Genomic DNA, 23,660 nt, shown 5'->3' on the forward strand with positions numbered 1-23,660 from the left:
CAGTGTTGGACGCACATCCGTACTAATTTGTACATTTACCGAGATTTTGAAAAGGATTATTTTCAAGGTTATACCCATAGATAAAAAAGAGTGATTATATCTGAATTACTTATATACTTCCATAGAATATTTTTATATGAACATACGGCAATATCAGTAGTACATAAAATTATCAGAAATGCAATTGCCAAAGAAGATATATTATCTGAACACTTTTTCTTTCGTGAATTCATTCTTGTCAAAAATTAGCAATTACCTATTTTCTCAAAAAATGCTACGTGTAACTAATTTAATATTCACGGAATAGAAATTGTAATTATAACTTAATAATACCATCATATATGAAAAATATTTGATATTCATTTATTACGCAATAAAATTGCATAAACTACATGAATATATATATATATATATATATATATATTCATGTATATAATAATATATATATATATATATATATATATATATAAACTAGCTGACCCGGCAAACGTTGTTTTGCTAAGAAAGATATATTAATACTTTTAGTGTATAGGGATGTGTTGTTCGAATGCTATATACAATGAGGTATTATAAAAACAATAAACCCCATATGTTTGTCTATATTTTGTCAATACAATCAAACTGCAAGTTTTATACACTTTCTGTAGAAAACATGGTACAATCCAATCCAAGTCTATTTTGGTCTTTCGACTTATTAAGAATACGTTTCAAGTTTTTCAGATTTTTTTTGGATTCGGGATTTTGTGCGTAATTATAACTAATACTACTGAGCTTATACAAAATTTTTGCGAGGAGAGATAGAAAATAAATTAAGTATTTCTTCTTTGATCTGCTTTTTGAAAACTTTCAAGTAACATTCGATGAATTAAAGTCAATTTAATAAACAATATATATGTAGAGCAGGGCGAGGCACAAAGGTCCAATTTGGCTTTGAGCAAACATAAACTATATTGTGAAAACCATAATAATTATATCACAACAAATAACACATTTCGAACGAACAATTATTATTTAAGTACGTTCAGTAAAAGTACCAGCTACTTCATCATTGTAGAAATGTTACTTTTTACCCTATAGGCGCGGTAACTTGGAACGGCCAGATGGCAAACAGGTTTAATGTCTTATTTTAATTCCAAAGGTATTTTACAAAATAATCACATTTTTAACTAACGCTAAAGAAGTACCAACAAAAGAAAATACTTTTATTATGGATTTTCAAAGATTACAGTTTATCACCAGATTGCAAAGTCATCAGAATCAAGGTTATAGCTGGTTATACATCTTTTTTCCCCTACTTTCAAATATTGTTGTTAAACAATGCTTAACTTTGCTGATTTTTGACACATCGATGGTGGACCTTTTTAACCCCGGATTTTCATATATTACTATATATTCTTCGATAAATTCTGGGAAATTATAACTGGGAAAATGTTATTCGACAAAATGTCCATTTGATCGATACCAAATTTAGGTTCTGAATTTGAATAACACAAATAAAAAATAATATAACCTAGAAAATGTTTTATAATACCAATGAGTATATAATTATACAAATGAGATCTTTCAGAGCACCGTGTTTGAGAAATATATGCCAAAAAGTGCATTTTCATATTAACATTTCAAAATAGTTGATATTTTGAGCCTCCAGTAACACTTGCGGCCCGTTTCCTAACGTTTTTGTATATAAATAAAACTGCAAACAAAACTACTTACTACAATCATAATTAAATGATATTCACGTAAAACATCATATTAAACGTAATTGAACATCATCTGTTAAAAACTTTTGACATTTCACGTATAAACCACCGTCGATTGTTTTGTTTAAATTACGCTTTTACAAAGATTTCAAATTGAAAAAGTAAAGTTTCTACGCGATATAATATCTCACCTTTCCGACCATCTCTGGATTGGCACAAATTTTTCAAGACTAAGACTGGCCAAATCGGTTTAGCCGTTTTCGAGTTTTACCGAATCATTTGATCGAGAGCTCCATTTTTATATATGATAATATATATAAAAGTGGTATTGTCGAGCCAGAACGCACTAGAACATTGCAAATGTTTTTTGGGCCCGTCAATTTTTTTTTTTAACTTGCTACATACAGAAAATGATTTGATAAGTGAATTTTACAATTCATAATTTATCTGATTGTGTTTAACCGTTTTCCTATACATTGTAATAAACATACAAATATATGTACAAAATGGGTTTTGTAATGATTTTTGTTTTGATATTAAAAAAGTAGTTCAATCATGCATCAAGAATTTGGAAATTAGAATTAAAATGAATGAAAGTAAGAAGAGAAGTAATAAAGACGTAAGAAGAAGGTAGGAGATAAAATGATAGATAGTAAAGAAGAATAAGAAAAATGAATGAAGTTAAGTTGAAGAGTACATAGAATAGAATATGAAATAGAAAGAAGAATACGATTTAAATAAAGAAAATAGTATGAACCTGAAGATTAATTTATTAGAATTAAAATATGTTGTAGGTGGCTAAATGCTCAAGTAAGCGAGGCCAATAAAAATTAATTAATAAAGTAACCTATCTGTATAAAAATAATAGTTATGATTAAAAGAACACTTATGATGAAAACAAAACTTATGATTTTCGAATACTAGGAATCAAAATAAGATACTGCACTGAAGAATCCATATCTCTAAAATTAGTTCTGATATCCCGTGCATTGATCCAAAGATAAGAGTTGAATTTTGAAAAATCACTCAGGGGGGTCCCCAGGGTTAGTGAGAGTCATACATTTGGATCTGATTGGGGCACTCTGAACAAAAATAGTTATTTTTATATAATTATATTACCTTGTTCTAATTAGTTATAATAGATTTCGTAAGTTTATCAAATCACCATTTTAGTACTCGGAAAACCAATATTGCGTCTGCTACGTGACTGCTACGTGGCTGCTACGCACGCCAAGCAATTTTCAGCAGCAGGGTAATCAGGCTACCTCAACATTTTTAAATTATGATAATACACATTATAATAATATAAATATACTAATGCACATCAAATTATAAGAAATTTTACAGATATATTATTTATTTATTTATTTATAAGCAAGCCGTAATCAATAATAATAGACATTATTGCAGGCTCTTGTCTTGTTTTAATAATTAGAACAAATTTTGTTTACATTTCTATGTGTTTCTATGTTTGTCCATCGATATTTCGTTTCTACGCAGCTAACGTATTGCGATTGCTTTGACAGTTCAATTTTTGCAAAATATTTTAAAGTGTAAAAATCCAAATATTAAAAGAAAATTCAAAAATTTAATTTTTTCAAAGTTCTAAAAAGAGGTGAAATTTTTTTAAGTTTAAATTTAATTTTTGGTATGGGAAGTTCCAACAATTTGCCTTAAGGCACGATTCCATGCGCCACTAGTATTAATTTTTTTTTCTTTGAAATGTGTTGCTAAACAAATTTCTAATAAAGTATGACAAATTTTTGTCACATATATCTGAATGACTAAATTCTATATTCGTATTTGTATTTTTTATAATAATAAATATGGTGCTTTCACAGTTTTTTTATTTAATAGTAATGCAATTTATTTATTTAATACATTGTATTCAAGTATTGCTTCATGACAATTCATTATCGTATGTGAAGATGACGAAATCCAAAATATCAGTTTGAGTAATAATTTAATATCAAATTGCAAAATCTCATTGAAAGAATTACGAAACTAATATATTTCTTCAAACTTTAAAATTAATTAACTAATCAAAAATATTTCTGATGTTGAGCCTATATAATTTTTTTTCCAATATATAATAAAAGGGACACAAGTTGTTTTTTACAACACAAATGAATCAGTATCCTCATTTGTGCTCTCATTTGCAGAGCAAAACTTCATAAACATAGCAAATATAGAATTGTATCGTGAATAGCTATTATAACATTCATGTATTTATAACTTATTTTCTATAAGTTTTCTTTAATATTGCATCATTTATATATTGTACATATTTTTTAATACAATTATTTTCTATCACTTTCCGTGGGTAGTGTGGGCTTTAGGTACCATTTCAACATGTTTATGGTGGCGCCTTCGAGATCTGCAAAAATCGACGGGTTTTCCTTTATGCATATAGTTATCTTCCATAACACGTTTAATAATATTCCAATCGCAAGAATATCCAGGATAATATTTAAATTTATTGCATCCACGATAAGTTAAAAGTTGAAAATCTCCATAGGTGTGCTGATTATAAAGAACCTGCAAATGGCATTGAAAACAATTTTAGCATGCAATTATCAATAACCTAGTTGATATATTACCTTAACTCTCCAATTATTTCTTCGTAATTTATGTAATTCAAATACAATCGTTGCGCCTACATCAGGAAAGAAATTGGTAACATTAAATGTGGTTCCATCAATTAAAGTACCCTTAGGTTTCAAAGCTGAAAGTAAGCCGATAAATACTTGTGTCGGTGCTACAAATACTGACATTTTAAGATCGTTTTTCTTAGGATTTATACTGCGTCTTTGGCCCTTCTTAACGCGTTCTAAAGTTTCCATTATGTACTTTAAAAGACGACCTAAAATTTGAAATATTTTAATAGCAATTATTTTGTTCTACTTTATTGTAATATCTATCAATAAAAATTAGATAATTTATGGACTCGTAAAACTTTATTATGATATAATAACTCATTTGATACTATTTTTCCGAACCACTTTGATTATTTTTTTACTTATTAAACAAAATTATACGAATGGAAATATTACTTATCACTGAAGAGATTGTCAGGTAAAAAAATAATAATTCTTAATAAATAATGATGTAAAATACTGCTGACTCAAGTAACTTACCACTGAATCTAATCTTTGCACATAATATTCACCAAAAGTATATAATATAATATAAAATATTAAGTTCATTAACACCATAATTCTAGAGAATAGTTTTATTTAATATTCATCAACCACTATATTAATTTCAATAAAAAATTGGCCATTTTCTACATTTTGAGAAAAGCTAAACTGATCAACTAATACAACGCTTACAAATACAATGACAGCTTTCCTAAATTGAAATATTTTGAAAAAATACAAAAAAAAATAAAATTGCTTTAGAACTTTTGATGAAGCTAATTATTGTTATTTAGAAAAAGATGTTCAATCTTTACAAAAAGCTCTTATTTACAATAATTGATTGTTAGAAAGTATTCAAAAATATTAGAAAAAAATGAAAATTTTCATACTTTATATTTTATAATATTAATTTGGCCTAAGACAACTAAGAAATGTGAAAAACTAATAAACAATACAAAATATGTTCGCATTTTATAAAACTGTTCGAATATTTTGAGAAAAGATGGATGAAAAATTCTATCTGATGATTACAAAAATATGGTTCATCCTACTTATACGCTCATTATGTAAAGAAAAATCATCTGAAAAGCTTTCAAATTTTTTAGACATTTATAAAAATGTAATTTACAAACAAAATTGTTCGATTGATATTGAAACCAAATTTTCCTTGATCAGTAGACGTATTCAACATGATTTTCAACTGATATCTTTTGCATAGTTTTTCAAACTCTTTTTATGTCTTTCTGTGAGAAGTACTTCAAACATTTCAACTATTAATTACTTATATTTGGTTGATTATCACTCAAAACCAATAAACAGGTGTCAAAATGTGGTTACTTACTATACTGTTATTAAAATTCAATGTCAAATGATAAGAATAATTTTAATCGTCCAAAAGCAAAATAAGCAATACTTTTAAGAAAATTTATTATTAATACTTAATTATTAATTATAACTTTAATAATTTAAAATAACTTACCTCCAGTGGTTCTACGTATTCGTTTGCTTAAAGATGTTTGGTAAGCAAATTGTTGCCCCATTTCACTCAGAGAAAACAAATTTGATTCTGAAAGACCTCGTAATTTGTTTTCGTGTCTTTTCCGGGTTACTGGTGCCAGAAACATATTCTGAAAAATAAAATAAATATGGGCATTAATGCATCCTAAACAAATTTTATTGAGAGCAATATAATTGATATACCATGATATCCCAGTCCGAGGTATCATCATCCTCGCTTAGATCTCTTTCCTATGATTGAAAAATATGATAGTGTACATATAAGTCAATTGAGTTCATAAAAACATCATAAACAAATTTGTTTTTGTTATTATGTTTTTACCAAATTCCTCATAGCCAACGATAAAAGCCACAATTTTCTATAGTCATGTTTAATTTGAAATCTTCTCGCAATACACTTGTCAATTCCAGCAAATTCTTTGCAGAAGATTCGATCTAAATAGTGTCTCATATCATGTAAAGCTTCATAATATACTGGACAATCGCGTTTATCGTAAAATCTCTCAAACTGTTGAATTTAAAGATTCATGAATATATTATTATTTAAATGTATATCATTTTTTATGATTACTTACCTCAAGTGTGAGGCCGTAATAGAACTTTTCTAGCTCTTCTATATTTTTAAATTTCTTATTTTCAACTTCTTGTGTCTTGAATCAAAAATCACAAAATAAATGAATAAATTACTCTATATATTTAAATATTTATTTTATTGTTGCTTACCTTATTCAATAAGCATTTTTGGAAATATTTTGCTCCTTGTAAATTATGGATCTCAAAATTAGTGAAAACCCAGAAATTATTTCTTGTGAATTTTTTCAATCCGAATTTTTCTAGATATGGTTGTGCAAAGAGATCGCATGTGAGCATATCATAAATTCCTTCCTACATATATTAAGAATTTTGAAAAAATATTTTCAGTATATGTATTGTCGATTTTGTTAATAGATCTGCCAATTTTTAAATTACTTACTTGATTAATGTTGTCTCTAGAGCCAAAAACTTTTGGGCCTCCATAGTAGTCGGTTGGATCATGAGATGGTTCTAATGTTACCTTCAATAGTATTTTATAAAATTTTTTACTAATTTATTCTTAAATTTATATTTATTAAATCATTTGTAGTGTTAGACGCACACCCGCTTTGGTACTAACTTATATTTTTACCGAGATTTGGAAAATGATTATCTCAAAGGCTATATCTGATAATTATATACTCCTATAAAATATTTTTATATGATCATTAAAATATTCTATACACTTATATAAACTTACAGCAAACGCATATTTTAATGTAGGAGTTATATTATCTTTGACATAACATTGGGCAATATCAGCAGTACTTAAAATTATTACAAATGCAGCTACCAGAGGAGATACATTTTCTAAACACTTATTCTTTCGTAAATTCATTTTCGTCAAAACCTTTTAATTGAAAATTTCTATTTTCTCCATTAATGCTACGTGTAACTAATTTAATATTCACAGAACAGCAAGTGTAATTATAACTCAATATTATCGTCATATTTAATAAATATTTGATATTTATTTACGCATTGAAATTGCATAAACTGCATAAATAATTTATACATATTATGCATAAATATATATTTATAATGCATTATACGTGATGATGTAGCACTGAAATCTTATAATGAAAATTACACCTTTTCCAAAAATTTCATATTTTATGAACTGGATCATTTTTGCGTATTTGGCAATTAGAAAATGGATGCTTTTGTATTGATGAGTATATGTTCTAAACAATTTTAAGCTACCTTTTTGAGAGTATGTAGCAACCTATCAACCTAATCAAAGCTTCATTTCGGCCTAATTGATTAGGTTTTGGTGAAGGCCGGTTCAGTTCTTTAATCGAGGACAAATACTATTCATAAAGTCTATTCAATTTTTTACAACTGGTTGAACTCATTAGAAGATTCTATTAGTGATCCCTGTATGTTTAGTTTTTATAAATGGTACAAAAGCAAAAAGTGCAAATAATGACTATCTGCAGGATAAATGTTGAATATATGCATATTCGTGAATGGTTTTTCAAGAAGATTTTATTAATATGCACAAGTTTCTGTTACCATTTTTTAGATTTCAAATCAATTTTGAAGATCAGGAAGATCACTTTTATATTTTCGAATGCACTGCTTAACTTTATTCAATTGATAACTCTGTAACTTGTTCAAAACTTAAAATATTTATTGCTTACCCATCTACCCCAGATGCTATATGCAAAAATACTATGAACTAATTTACTCAGTTATTGCCGAAAACTTATTAATTGTAGCGTTGAGGCATTTTACCTGAAGACAATTAGCTAAATTTTACCGAAATGTTTATATAATTCACTTAAACAATAGAATTTGAGAGTTATCAACTTTAAACTTGTTGAAGATATAATTTAGAGTTTTGTCACAGCGCATTATTTCAAAGTAGATAAATTTTCATTATCAAACCTATTTTCATTGGTCTTCCATATTTTACTTCAAACTATAATGAAGAATCAACATCATCATCATGCAAAGTTTCATCAAAATCATACAAATAAATTCTTTTCAATAAGTAATCGGATCTTTATATAATTATTCAGCTTCTTAAAACAGACAGATTTTGAAGTGCTTTTGAATTTTGAAACCAGGAGATATTTTGAGGAAAACTTTTGCTCTTATCTATCTACTAAATACAAAAGATCGTCCTGCAAAACAAACATGAATTGATTTAAAAATATGAAGTATCGTCATTTTTGTTACAACAAAATTTTATTAACACAAAGTTGCAGTCAATTTGTTTTCTCAACATACTAAATAATGCATAAGGAAATATTATCATCACTCTCTAACAATCTAACGAGTATACAATTTTTATAGCTTGTTAAAAGAAATGATATATTTGAACCATATTTTGGATAATCGTATTTTTTGGAATCAAGTTGATAATTATATTATGTATGTAAAATGTTTATTTTAAACAATAAATATTTTTTTCTTTTCTATATAAACGACAGTAAATGCTCAAAATACTTTTAAATGTATATGTTTCACTGAATATTTAAGTTGATTTTGAAACAATCGTATCTCAAACCACAATACGAGAATGAATTGCATATTGCATTACATTCTTCTATAACTTGAAGTAAAGCAAATATCGATCAATATAGGTTATTGATTTTCAATTTCCATTTTATTTTAATATTTCTAAAAAATTAAATTTTATTATTCTATACAATTCAAATAAAGTAAACGATTGTTATATGTAAAAAAATAGATTTTTATTACATTATTATTACATCAATTTTTAATCATGCTCATACCATGATTTAAATGGTTAATAAATATTATTTAATATTGTTGCTTTATCAGTAAATATTGTAAACTTCAGAATTATTCATGTTAGATTCTACATAATTTTACATGTTCTTCTTCACTGATAGCATATGAATTGACCGCGTTCTTAAACGTGTCGTATGGGCATATATTTTTAGTGCAACCTGTCACTTTTACTGTCCTCCATCCGCTCGTTTTATCACTATTATATCTTATCTAAATATATTTTATATAAAATCATTATTATGAAAAAATTCAAGAAGCAGTATAAATTTAAATATTAGATGCAAATTTGAATTTGATTGAATGAATAATTTTACCTGAACCTTCCATGTTTCCTTATTTTTGTACAATTCAATAACAACATAAGATCCATCGTCAGGGTAAAAATTAGAAGCCGTTACATCTTGATTACTTATCTTGGTACCGTTTGGTGTAAATACAGCCATTTGGGCTGCTAATAGTGCTTGGGGGACAACAAATATATTCATTTTATTATCTTTTTTTCCTGGAGCGTGGGGTTGAGCTTTGTCTTTGGTCAGTTCATCCATATCATTGAGAAGATCTTTAAGAATTAATCCTAAGGATGTATGAAATATTTGAGTTAAGGATATTTATTTAAAAAAAATTAAAATATAATTTTTAAATTTTAATATTCCAATACCTCCTGCTAGTTTTCTTAGTTTTTCTGTAGATGTTAACGCGGTCAATACATATTTCGATGAAAATCCCTTGAGATTTTTCATTATGGTTGAATTTAACCAATCCATGCCTTCCTTTTTTTGTTGTTGCTGAAAATTAAATTGCGACATGAATTTAATGTAATATAAATAAATAAAAATAATATATATATATATATATATATATATATATATAGAATATATATATATATATATATATATATATATAGAAAAAAAATATATATAAATAGAAAAATCCATTTTCTTTTCTTAATCATATGGTTTGCTTAAATCTCATCAAGATCATGTTTCTTGACAGATGTCCTGAAGATGGAACGTACCTAGTTCCGAAACGTCGACAGTAAATAAATAAATAAATAAAGAAATTGTATATTTAAAAAACTTTTCTTGTTTTTTATTACTTTTTGGATTCTTGTTCGAAACTCTACAAAATATACACAAATCCAAGACTCTACCAATATATATATATATATATATATATATATATATATATTTTTTTTTAAATATGTGAGTTTGGTGTTGATATATATTTTGATGAGTTATTATACATCAAGTAAAAAAAAATTCAGTATTTAGACGTTAGTCAATTTGTACACACTAGAATGTAAGAAAAAAATTGTAAAAAAAAAATTAATTAGTTTAAATGTTCCAATTATTAATAGTCTGGTTTATCACAGTATAATAGTGTAGTGTATTTTTGTATAACTAATTTCTTTTTCCACTGAATGACGGTCTCGATGAAAACCGAAACGTATGGATAAATAAAGTATTTCAAAACTACTTTAGTTTTTTTTTACTTGGTGTTACTGCCCGCTTCTAAATAACTCATCAATATACATATATATATATATATATATATATATATATATAATAATATATAATAATAATAAATATATATATATATATATATATATATATACAATATACAATATGCAATATACTCACCATTCTTTTGAACGTTTCATAAGCAATCCAAACATTTTCTGGATTTGCAGTTCCAATAGACGGATATTTAGAATTAATTGCATTAATAGTATCTTGATACTCAGATGCAATTGTCTTGATAGCCTGTGATTGTTGCCTAAGTTCTTTAAAATATGCAGGACATTCACTAGGTTTTAAAAATCGTAAAAACTGTAAACATAAGTTATATGTAATCGAATTTAGATATTAGAATAAACTTACTTATTCAAAAAATATATTATAATTATATTTTTACTTACGCCTGGCATCGCAGCAAAATATGTGGAATTCAACTGTTGCTCAGTCCATTCGCCAAAAGCTTTGCGTGTCTAAAAGATAAAAACCCAGATAAATTTTATGTACATAATATTTTTAAATTTTCAGAAAAATGAAGTTTATACATTATTTTCTAGTCCAGCTCCTATAATTAATGTGGCAGATTTTGTTCGCTTAGTGTTTGTGGCAACAGGCCAGTAATTTTTCTTAGAATCCCACTTGTCAATCTTCAATGGAACTTTATATACTTGATCTAAATATCGTCCTAGTTTAAAAGCTTCCTCTTTTCCATCCTGAAAGTAACGTAAGTGTTTATTTTGTGCAAATTTTGAAATTGAATTACATTCAAATATTTACGTTTGTTAATTCACTAGATCTTTCAGGCAATTTGGTTAATTCAGGTCCTCCAGGGTAATCGCAAGCTTGATGATCTGGACCTTTTGCCATCTGCAAATATTTTAATATAATATCATTTTATGCAATATTCTTTGATATTGATAATCATTTGATTATGTTTGATATTCTATAAATTACTATAATTAAATAAGCTATAATAATCAATCATAAAAAATACTTACTACAAATACAAACTTAAGTTCATCATTTGCTAAAATATAATTGAACTGCACTAGGCAAATACAAAAGAATACAATGACTCTCATGTTAACTATAAAATAAGCTAGTTCTTGAAGCAAAGCTAATTTTGGAATGTAGATTGCGGATACAAAACATCATTTTATAGTCTCAACTTTTATATATTGTTATTGAAGAACTATTATTTTTAATAAATTATTTATTTGCATTGAATAAACAATGATAATATTTTTATACATTATTTCAACATATGCTTAAAATGTTACTCAAAATGTAAATGCAATTTCGATATGTATTTATATTGCATATATAATAAAGTTTGTATACTGCAATCTTTGATTTGTCAATAGATTTTTCTTATGCATATTACAAATTAACCTTTGACAATGTACATTGTACACACTAGTTTCTATTAGATTTTGTAAATTTGTTTGCTTATCACCGCAGATAGATAAATCTGAACTAAAATGGTTAATTATACCTATGCTGATTCAATATTAATAATAATTTATTCTTCTAGTTTTCTGACAAAAATTAGGTTGTTATGGCCTAGCTTAGTGCTTTAAGAAAGAAATTGATTATTTTTCATAAGCAAAGTCAACTTGCTTAATTTTGATAAGCCTAACTTAAAAATTATTCAAATGAATAAAAACAAGGTGTACGTGACATGTTTTTTATACGAATTTATTAATAAATAAATTTTGAAATTAGAATGTTAATGCCACTATGAGCTAATTACGGAAAAATTGGTTAAACAATAACTACTCATTACAAATTAGGTAGGTTATTTAGTGTCTAATAATGAGATGGTATAATACAATTTTACCTATTTTAATTCTTTCTTAAAATAATCATTCCATAAAATTGTTCAACGGTAATCCTGATTAATATATTTTGTGTATTATATTAAAATTTCAAACTTGTTATAAATCATCCTACCAAAAGTTTTAAAATTGTATTGATAATCTTCTGAAGTTTTTTTCATTTTTTATTTATTTCTCAAGATTAAATTACAATCTGTTTTTCAGTTAAATTTTTTTTATTTATTAACTTCCCGAAGGATAAGTTCATGTTTTCATCAAAAAAATCCGATTCACTAATTCTATGTTTTCTCTACGTTTCAAGCGTGTGTTAACAGATTTTTTGCCGTGAATCGACGTTTTCTCAAGAACGGCTAGACCGATTTCAAAAATTTAAAAGCCATTCGATGTATCGCGATGAGGACTAGCGTTTTGTGCGACGATCGGCCGAGCCGTTTTTTTGTAAATCGCAGAAAAGTGAAAAAAAATTCGCCACGCTTTAGCCAACAATTCTGAATGGATTTTAAAAATTTAAAAAGTGTTTGAAACATATTAGTTGGGTTTCGACCTGATTAGTTTTTGGTAAAGATAAGCCGGGCCGTTTTCTTGTAATAAATCGTTAAAAAAAATCGGCGATTTTCATAAAAAAATTTGACGGTAGATACCATAGGCTTATAGATCATACTAAAATATTACGGTCCTACAACAAGTCGTTTAATTTTTAAAAATCGAAAAGTTTGCACAAACTAGTGTCGTTTTTTTGGCGTTTGTCAAAATTATAATTTTCATCGACGTTTGCTCAAAAACGCCTATTTCAAAAATTTAAAAGCCAATCGATTTTGAGGTCTTTTCTCAGTTTTGTGCAGCGATCGGGCGAGCCATTTCTTTGTAATTTGAAAAAAAGTGTTAAACTTTTCGTCCACATTTAAGCTCATACTACCGAATCGATTTTAAAAAATCAAAAACTGTTCGAAAGATATCAGTTGGAAATGATACTGATTAGCTTTAGGTGAAAATCTACCGAGTCGTTTTCTCGTAATTAACTGTTGAAAAAAAATTAAACCGATTTTTATGAAACTTTTTTGGCAATACATATCATGGTCTTATAGAACTTACTGAAATATTACGGCCTTACGACAAGTAGTTTAATTTTAAAAATTCATCAAAATTTAAATAGTTTTTATGACATTTGTTAAAATTAATATAAGACGATTTACTTGGTATAATGATAGAGTACTTGGTCTTAATGAACATACTAAACCATGAAAGTCCTACGAAAACTGGTTCAAATAAAAAAATTATTGATTTTTGAAAATTTGCTTTTAGAAAATATTCCGAGTTAACGTGTTCGTTCGTTTCCAATGATGTGTAATGAATCCACTCGGAATACTTTTAATCACTCGTAAATTAATTTATTCTTATTGATTAAAATGATTATTTACTCATATCGGGAAGTTCATGTAACTTGCCTCGAGGCAAAATACCAATACCAACTATAGTGCAGTAAACGGAGAGGAAAAAAGGGTATAACCTCTGAATATTTTTTACTGTGCTCCGAATTGCATTCCGATTTCATCTTAATCTCAAGTTCAAAAGTGAAAAAAATTCTGGAGAGGGGGGAGTTGCAACTTCTTAATAAATAAGTAGACATTGAGTCGTTTATCGCTAGAAAACATTTTTAATATTAAAGGATATAATTAAAAAACATTTTTTAATACACTTACCTTGCAATAAAATTATTTTCAACCCCGTGAAAACCCCAAAACCCTTCAAACAACATCCAAATTGAAAAAAAAACAATTAAAATTAAATTTCGGTATGATATAATAAGAATTACGTATAAAGTAAATAATATTTGATGTTTTCTATCTTGATTATCAAATTTTTAACCCGTTTTAGACCAAAAACAACCCCTTGATGAAAAATTGTATGAAAAAATTATTTTGAAATTGAAAGAAAATTAAGAAATTCAAAATGATATAAATGTTATTTCAATTTCTCAAAAATAATTACCATATCCATAATTTGTTCAACACCTAAAACTACCCTTGAATAAAAACAGTTAATTCGATTAAAAATTGAAAAATTATTTAATGAAACCATAGGTAATCATAATTTATTTCAAACAGAAACAACATTACTCAATGTCGGAGTTGCTGTAATCATCACTATCTTCTTTTGGCTGTATTGGAGGGCTATTCTGGCAGTTATCACCGCTACATTACGGCCCCCGAGATGTACGCTAAACCAATTTATTCATGTTATTTCAAAATATACGTTTTTATTATAAATACACTCCTCTCATTTTGAAACGGCGAACGATTAAAGGGCTCGAGAGAGACTATGATTGCGCGGCCGCCTCTATACGTATCTGTTATTATTTTTGATATGTTATAAAAATAAGTTCGATTTTTAAAAAAATCGGAAAAAAATTCTTATAAAATCGTGAGTTTTCTGAAAATAGTTTATACTAAAGTAGTCTGATGGAAATGGCGCACATTAAACCATATGATTTTAAAGAAAAAATCAACGTATATGCTTTTTATTTGAATGATAGCTTACTCTTTTTACACGCAAAAAACTTGTAACAGCACTCATTTTAAAGCTTATGTTGAGCACTATAAAACGCAATTTCAAATGCATAAAATGTAAAACCTCGCCACTAGATGGCTTTAAATGCAACAATTAAATCTTGGACGAAATAAAAAATGACTTCGCTCTTTCAAATATTTCTTAATATTATTTTTAGAACACTTTATGAAACACCGATTTATTTAGATTTTTATTGACATTATTTTGTTAATTACATGATTTTCGTTAAAATGTATATTTTAGGAGATATTTACAAAAAAACAAAGAAAGACGCCAAAAATATATGAATTTTTAGTGGCCAGTAATTTGAAAAGTATTAGTTTTTTTTTGAAAAACTATAAAAGACGTATTTTTCTTATAATTAGTTTTCTATCGATTTTCGACGTTATTCTGAAAAAATTTGATTACACAATTGAGAAGGGGTGGTGGCGGAACCCGAATTGTTTTCACTTTTGAACATGAGGGTAAGATGAACCTAATTCCAAAATTTCATGCAATTCGGAGCACAGTAAAAAAATTCACACCCAAAACGCTCCGTTTACTGCACTACTAGTTATGATTAATTTGTAGTATATACATAAAGTTAATATTATACAAGACATTTTCAATGTGGCGGAATTAGCTCATGTGTAGCGTTTCCGACTCACACGCCGAAGGTTCGAAGTTCGAATCCCCGGCATAATATAAAAATTCTGTTAAAAAATAGTTTGAAATAAAAGTTAAAAATAGTTTGAATTAATGTTAAAAATAATGTTAAAAATAATGTTAAAAATAGTTTGAAATAGTATTAAAAATAGTTTAATCGTATATAAAAAGGTTTGAGAATAAAAAAATTAAATTGAATAGAAGTAATGAAAGAAGTAATGGAAGTAATGAAGATGTAAGAAGATAGAAGATATAATGATAGATAATAAAAGAAGAAAAAAGGAAGAATGAAGTTATGTTGATGAGTACATAGGTGGCTAAATGCTCGAGTAAGCGAGGCCAATAAAAATAAAAAAAAACAAGACATTTTCAAATATAAAGTCAGATATCACACAAAACATTTTTAAATATTTGAAATATTTCAATTTAAAAAATTGAAAAACATCAGCTGAGCTGGGAACATATCTTGCCAATTACTTTTGGCAAAGGTTGGCTGAGCTGTTTTTCTGTAACTGTTGAAACAATTCGTTTCAATGATTTTCATAACTAACATACTAAATTATCATTGGTCTACAAATTTAATATGTATATATTCTGTATAACACTATAATTAATAGTAATGCAATTGCAGGTAATAAATGTTTGTTTCAAAAATATTAATTGAAAATCGTATCGATTACTTTTTCGTGAAAGCAAAAACTTTATATTATAAAACTCAATTCTCATCAGTTAGTCGATTATTTGCATATTAGGCCAAGTTTGAAACAATACTTGTGGCCTGGACTGCGTGTTAAGAACTTGGCCCAGCAATTTGACTTGAGATAATTGATTCAAAATATGATAGCTAGTGGAAATATTATTTCTGGGGTATTGATTGAATTCAAATCTCATCTATATAAAATGAAAAAAAGCTAATAAAATTTTTAGGGAACACTTAACTTCTGGATTGCATTCTAAAAAGACTAGGTTATAGAATCAAAGCACAAACTTATAGAAGATATACAATTCATATTGAGGTTCAAACAAAAAAGATCAATGTTAACACGTTCACGCCGGGACGATTTTTGGTATGTTCTTCTGTGAGGCGGCGCATTGTTATTGCCTTCGAAATGCGGGTCACCGGTGGCCCGCGCCGCCCGGTGGAACAGACTCGTGCGGGTCACCGGTGGCCCACGCCGGCGTGAACGTGTTACAAAATTTAACTACTTTACAAGTGTGGACATATGATATTCATCTATGAGGCAAAGCCAAAAAATTCAGATTCTGCGAGGTCAAAATAAAATCTAAAATATAACCTTCAATTCAAACAAACTAGTACCATGCTAGTGAAACAGATAAAAGAATGTAACTAAATATTAATTTATTATTAGTGGAAGGATCAGACTAAAAAATATGTTTCATATATTAATTAGCTATTTTATGAATTAAAAATGAATATTGTCTAAGTATTTAATTATTATAATTTAATATATTTATATGTAAATAGAGATTAAATTTACTATTATTTATGTCAATTATTTACTGTGACCGAAATATTTGGCTTTCTAGAAACCATTTTTAAATGACAACCGTTATCGACCATTGCAAAACAGATGTATTTAGTGCACATTTAATTAACTTCTCGAAGGAGAAATTTGTTTTTATAAAAAAGGCCGATTTGCTAATTATATTTTCTTGACGTTTCAAGCCATTCTGAATCGAATGACACCAAATTTTGAGAAAGGATGAGTGGATGTATGTGAACAAATTTTGAGAAAGGATGAGTGGGTGTCTGTGAGTGTATGGGAACAAAATTTTCGATTTCAAAATTTTAAAAGCTATTGAAATAAATTTGATAACGACGAGCCGCGATTAGGTTTGCGAAAAGTTTGGTCAAGCCATTAGATATTATTATGGCTTACGAATTAGATAAAAAAGTGAGTGAGCAGTCTATAGAATTTCTCTAGTTGTGTAAAAAATGTTGCCATTATTTAAAATGAAACATTCAAGCTTTAAATTCCATAACCGCTTAAAACAGATGTTTTTATTATTAAATCTACATTGTAATTTATTCTCTAGAAATAAAAAAACAAAACTTATTATAATTAAATTATAAAATATTATTATTTCACGTACAGTTAAAATAGTATTGTTGTTTGAAATGAAAAAACTCGAAACTTATAATATATTATAATTTTTTTATAAAGTATCAGACTTAGAATTAGTATCGAGAAAACACTTAAAACACTTTTCAAAATATTGAAATGTGCTACATGATGGTGATTTAACACTTTGGGTTCAGGTAATAAACTTTATTAAAATATTGTACTTGTACTATGGTTTGCAATGAGTTTTTGGTCTTTTTTGCACACATATTCGATTTTGATTTTTGCATAAAAATTATAATCACAAGGTATTTTTATAAACTCAATATTATTTTAAGTGGGATATAATTTTGTTAATTTTGTTTTGTTGTTTAATTGTGTATAAATTATATTTGCACAATGTTTATTGCTAAGTTGTTGATTTTTATTTATATTTGGTTGTTTTGCTAATATTTGTACAAGAAACTTTTAATTTTGTTTTCATTTCTTAAAATAATACTAATACCGGTATTTTGTCGATATTACCGGTTTTTACCGAAAAACTGGCATCGAAAATTTTTAGCGGTAAGCATTCCCTAAAAATAAGTATTAAAAAACAAATATATAAACTAAAATGAAACCTGATATTATCAATAAATCACATAAAATTCAAAAATAAAAAAAAAGTTGCACGTATCTACATTGTATAAAATTAAGCAGAAAGTAGTGGTTCATAACTACACACTAGAGATGGGCTTATCATATCTGAAGCCGGATCGGTTAGAATTTGACTCCGCTTCAGGGAGGAGTTATACCCGCTTAATAACTCCACGACTCCGACAACTCTGAAACCGAAATACTCGACACAAATGTGTTCTATATAAAATATTTTCACCAAATAATAATACTTCTGCTTTCTAAATTTTTCTTCTGCTATTTCCATTCGAGAATTAATATTATATCGGGTAGTTCGATTAGCATATTATTACTTTTACACAATTATATAATTGTGTAAAAATAATAATATAATACTAAATATTTTTTGCTGCTTAAGTACTATTGATATGAAAAAACCAGATAAAATCGAGTAAGCGACCGCTTCCTTCCCAAAGCAAAAACGCATTTATAGATTCAATACTAGTTTAGAAAAGTCGGGTATGACAAAATCTCCGACACAACTCCGCTCGGATTCACTTCAAGGGAGGAGTTGTATCGGAGTGATAACTCAGGAGTGCGTTACTCATCTCTACTATACACGCATTTTAATGTATACATTTTAATGCATATATATACATTTACATAACCTTCACGTAATGTACAACTCTTTTACATTTTTTTACATTAATTTATTTACATCTTACCTGAAATGAAGACAAATAAAAATATCTTTTTTTAAATTACTTAATGTAAGATACTCATTTTGCTTGATTTATTTTTAAGTTAACGCATTAATTCCTAGTTAATAAATTACATAAAATGAAAGTACACCATTTTCTAATTTTATTCCAAATCTGACTTGTGACAAAGTTTCTGATGGTTTTCATCTGTCATCCTGATAGCTTTAAGTGAATTTTTAAACGTATTGTATTCACATAGATCTTCGTGTTTGCAGTCAGGCACTTTAACAATCTTTAAACAATCGTGCTTTTTATTTCTGTATAGTATCTGGAATTAGAATTGAATGATATATTTTATGTTTTTATATAATGTAAAATTCAATGTTTTTTTTATTATTTATTCAAATTGATCGAAAAAACAGTTAAGGTTTTCTTATGCAAATAGATATGAAAATATGGAGATTATGAAAAAAAAATTGTTGTTGTTTTTCACTTTTTATCAATGTTATTTTATATGGTTATTTTTACCTCATAAAAAATGTAACCTGAAAATTGACTAGTTCGATAATGTTTTATGACACAGCCATAAAACTATAGCAGATTTTTTTGAAAAAGTTTAGATAAATGCTTTGACAAGTGATGTGATTAATATCGAAATACTTCTATTTTCTTATATATACCTTCACTTTCCATGAATTTTCTCCCTCTTTGTAAAGTTCTATTACATGCATAGCACCATGTTCAGGATAGAGGTCGGAAGCAGAAAATTCTTTTCCATTAATTGTGGTTCCATTTGGAGCAAATCCAGTAACTAATGCTGCAAAAACTCCTTGAGGTGCTGTTAAAACTGATAGTTTATTTTTATCTTTTCCCGGTGCATTGGGTTGTGGTTTATTGTTTGTTAATTTATCCATGTCATTGATTACATCATATGTTATGGGACCTGTAATGATTTCGAAATTTTTCGAGATTATTATAAAAGTAAAATAAAAAATATTAATAAAATATCCATACATATTCATTCTAGACGTTATAAATTATATAGTTTTGGTTTCGTAAAAATGCATGAACTTATAGGTTATTATAGTAGGAATGGAGGTGTGTTCTTTCAATTTTTTGTTCATATATTTTGCTTTTAGCATAATATATGATATATTTATTGAATCACAATTCTGATAAATGAATTCAAAATTCAAAGTCAAATTCAATTAATTTAGTTTTCTGTAGATTGTATAACTTAGTTTTGTATTAAAACACAAATCATTAACCTGATGCCAGTTTTCGTAGACGATTACTGCCGATTAATGATGTCCACATTAATTGTTGAGAAAATTCCTTAAATTCTTTGCGTACTTTTTTCCAATATTTCAGCTTATGTGGGTATTTTTTCTTATAAGAATAAAACTATAAAACAAATTTATTATAAGCATTATTAAAATATTAATATTAGTTAGTGGTATTATAAAATAAAAATGTTAATATTAAATATAGTTTACTTACCACATTAAACATAGACTCATATGTAAGCCAGACATCTTGTGGTCTTTTATAAACATCCAACTTTTTCTTGGATAATTCTTTTTCGAAAATACTAACAGCCTTCATGAAATCTTCATCGACTTCCTTGAATTGGCGTCTCTCACTAAAAACATTTTCTAAGTATGCAGGGCACTGATCTTTATTGTAAAATCTTAAATACTGCATGATTTTGGACAAATTAGTAACTCATTTCGATATTTTAATATATCTCAGTTCCTTGTCATACAAACCTGCTTCATCGCGGAAAATTGTGTGCTTTCTTTACTTTTTTCAGACCATATTCTATTTATTTTGTACGGCTGAAATTGTTCGCAATATGATTAGATAGGTACTTCAAAATATAATAAAATATATTATTAATTTTATATTAATTTAACTAATAGCTCATATCTACAAAATTATGTTTTGAAGTCAATTATTCACTTCAGCTGATTACTTAATTGGTTATAACTATACTATAAAAAACTATAAATTTATTAATAAATCAATGATTTTGCAAACTTTATTTTCTAATCCTGCTCCCAACACTAACGCTGCCTGGATGGTTCTAGGTGAAGTACTTGCAATAGACCAGTAATTAGTTTTATTCCATTTTTGAATTCCTAATCTATATCTGTAAAGGTCATCTATCTCTTCGCCATAATTATATGCATCAATTCTACCGCGCTAAAAATGTTATTAATTTGATAATTTTAGTACTAAGCCCGTTAGTATTCATGTTTATACAAAAAAATAAAAATTGTTATTAAATATATGCAATATTTTAGTGATAGAATAAAGTAGTTGGGGTAGGCTTACCCAGCTTAGCCTACTACTCTGTTCAGGTCTTCCTATGATAACAGGTCCTCCTGGGTAATCACATGGCCAATGTGCAGCTCCTCGGACAGTCTAGTAAATTAACATATATTTACCATATTTTTACATATACATACTTAATTCACATTATCAGAGATAGTTGATAAATAAAGAATTTTAATACAAAAACATTATTCAACGCGTTGATATCTGAAAACCAACCGCGAAAACAATTTTAATTTCAACATCTTTTTGTTCATTGCGGGAAACAACAATATTAGTTTTAAAAAACACATATCAAAATTGCAAAATATTATATTCTGCACAATTATTTGAAAAATAAATAAAAATAATTTCAATAAAATACTTTCAGTCCAAGTTGTTGCACATAATCTTAGTCCTAAAACTATAGTTCGTAAGATATCAGTACAGATATTTTGATTTAATCGTTGATTTTTTTTTTCAATTAAACTTTATGAATTTAAATTTTGAATTTTCAAAACTTTTCATGTGTTGTGATTATTGGTTCATTTCCAATTTATACTATATTTTTTCTCTATTTTTTAGTTGAACCCATTTGTAATTAATTTACCAATGTATCACTTTCAAATTATCTTGTATAATATATATATATATATATATATATATATATATATATGTATATATAAATTTGTTTTGTGTATAGGGGGAAGTTCCCTTACGGACTTCCCGGGGACACCTAAGGTTATTTATAAATAAACCAAAAGATATTTTACGAAATATTTATTAATTTATGATTTATGTTAGATAACAAAGTTAAAAATCAAACTAAATTAACAAAAACGCAATCTTTGCTAAACAATAATTAATACTATCAATCAAACTTTGTTATCAAAAAATATTTTAAACAGTGGCACCCAGTACCGGACATTTCAAAATAACTGCATTGCTCACATATGTAGTCGTCTCCACACTTTGGAATAATTACATGTGTTTTTGACGAATATTCTTAGATATCGCAAAAAATCACTATTTAACCACCCTTTTGGCTGGACCACACCGATGCTCTCAGCTAGAGCATTCATCATAAAATTTTCATTCTTTGAATAGGAAATACGAAGAATGGGGGTATGTAGTGACCGTTAGCTCATACAGAACAAAATTAAATAATTGGAATAAATTACGTAAATTCTCACAAAAAATATCAATGTACTGTCTGGCACAAAGGGACGACTTAGTGTCCGGTGCTAAGGGGCAAACATTTTTGTTTACTTGGTGGCACCTACTAAAATTTGTTAAAAGCTCTAATAATAATCTACCATTTTATGGATGCTAACAATCAAGTACAACTTTTATCTTTGCATACCACTCAAATGTAAATGCATAAATAGAATGCTAGAATTACTTCCATTGATTTTTAGGTAATTTTGCGCCGTAATTTTGCGCCTGAAACAGAAAAGGGTTGCTCTTGCCGTGTGCGTCACAGGCAAGATTTGGCGCGTGATTCTGTACCTGCGTGCCCCTCGTACCCCTTTCACTTCTATTTTGATTTTTTTTGTCAATCAAAACTTTATTCAAGTGCATTTTGAAATGAAAAGATTTATACTCTCTTAAATAATACGTGTTAAACAGAGTGTCCGGTGTTTGGTGCCGTCCGGCGTTACGGGACTTCCCCCTACAATATAGATTTTTAGTACACTTACTACAAAAACAAATTTTAATTCCGGCTTTACTGGGTCAACATTATTTTTCATTTCTTCGCACTTTCCAATTGCAAATAGTACACATATAAATAAAATTTCTAAAAGTATCATTATTCTTATTATACCACAAACGACAACATCACTATGAACTACAACAAGAAAACTACAAAATTTACATAAAAGTTCATTGTATTTATAAGATATATTTGTGTAATTTTTGACGTCCAATGTATTTTGAAAATAGATGTTGACGCAAAAGTCTGAATTATTGCATGTTTTAATTTTTGTGTTACTCAATCAATATTATTTGTATATTTGTGCCATTATGTATTAAATAAAATTTAGCTATACGAAATATTAGATCGAATTAGAAAATGCTTAAATTATTTCGAAGTACTAGGTATATTTGAAATATTTAAGTCATATTGCTATTAATATTGACTCTGTAATACTCAATGGATATTTTATTTAGTTTACTTATATCAT

At 27.3% G+C, this 23,660-nt stretch overlaps 4 protein-coding genes across 4 annotated transcripts in view; 1 reads left to right on the top strand and 3 right to left on the bottom strand.

Moving 5' to 3' along the window:
* Window positions 1-23,660, top strand: part of LOC113385884 — a 74,198-nt gene that overhangs the window by 34,231 nt on the left and 16,307 nt on the right. The gene's annotated exons all lie outside the window — the stretch shown is intronic.
* LOC113385879 lies at window positions 4,011-7,268 on the bottom strand. Its single transcript, XM_026623703.1, has 9 exons — window positions 7,131-7,268; window positions 6,831-6,911; window positions 6,581-6,742; window positions 6,433-6,507; window positions 6,180-6,365; window positions 6,041-6,088; window positions 5,820-5,967; window positions 4,301-4,563; window positions 4,011-4,238 (listed from the first exon to the last, which is right to left on the bottom strand). The coding sequence occupies exons 1-9, from the start codon at window positions 7,266-7,268 to the stop codon at window positions 4,011-4,013; spliced, it is 1,329 nt and encodes a 442-aa protein (XP_026479488.1).
* LOC113385191 lies at window positions 9,217-11,787 on the bottom strand. The gene is made up of 8 exons (XM_026623011.1): window positions 11,706-11,787; window positions 11,485-11,574; window positions 11,253-11,420; window positions 11,112-11,180; window positions 10,834-11,022; window positions 9,852-9,978; window positions 9,508-9,767; window positions 9,217-9,403 (listed from the first exon to the last, which is right to left on the bottom strand). The coding sequence occupies exons 2-8, from the start codon at window positions 11,572-11,574 to the stop codon at window positions 9,254-9,256; spliced, it is 1,053 nt and encodes a 350-aa protein (XP_026478796.1). The 5' UTR covers window positions 11,706-11,787; the 3' UTR covers window positions 9,217-9,253.
* Window positions 19,322-23,310, bottom strand: LOC113385880. Its single transcript, XM_026623704.1, has 8 exons — window positions 23,175-23,310; window positions 21,496-21,585; window positions 21,199-21,363; window positions 20,928-20,996; window positions 20,659-20,856; window positions 20,427-20,562; window positions 19,839-20,101; window positions 19,322-19,486 (listed from the first exon to the last, which is right to left on the bottom strand). Exons 1-8 carry the CDS (start codon window positions 23,283-23,285, stop codon window positions 19,322-19,324), a joined length of 1,197 nt encoding a protein of 398 aa, XP_026479489.1. The 5' UTR covers window positions 23,286-23,310.

Source organism: Ctenocephalides felis, unplaced genomic scaffold, assembly GCF_003426905.1.
Source record: "Ctenocephalides felis isolate EL2017-DRISC unplaced genomic scaffold, ASM342690v1 CF-g0.4_SCAFFOLD_03571, whole genome shotgun sequence".
Classification (NCBI taxonomy): domain Eukaryota; kingdom Metazoa; phylum Arthropoda; class Insecta; order Siphonaptera; family Pulicidae; genus Ctenocephalides; species Ctenocephalides felis.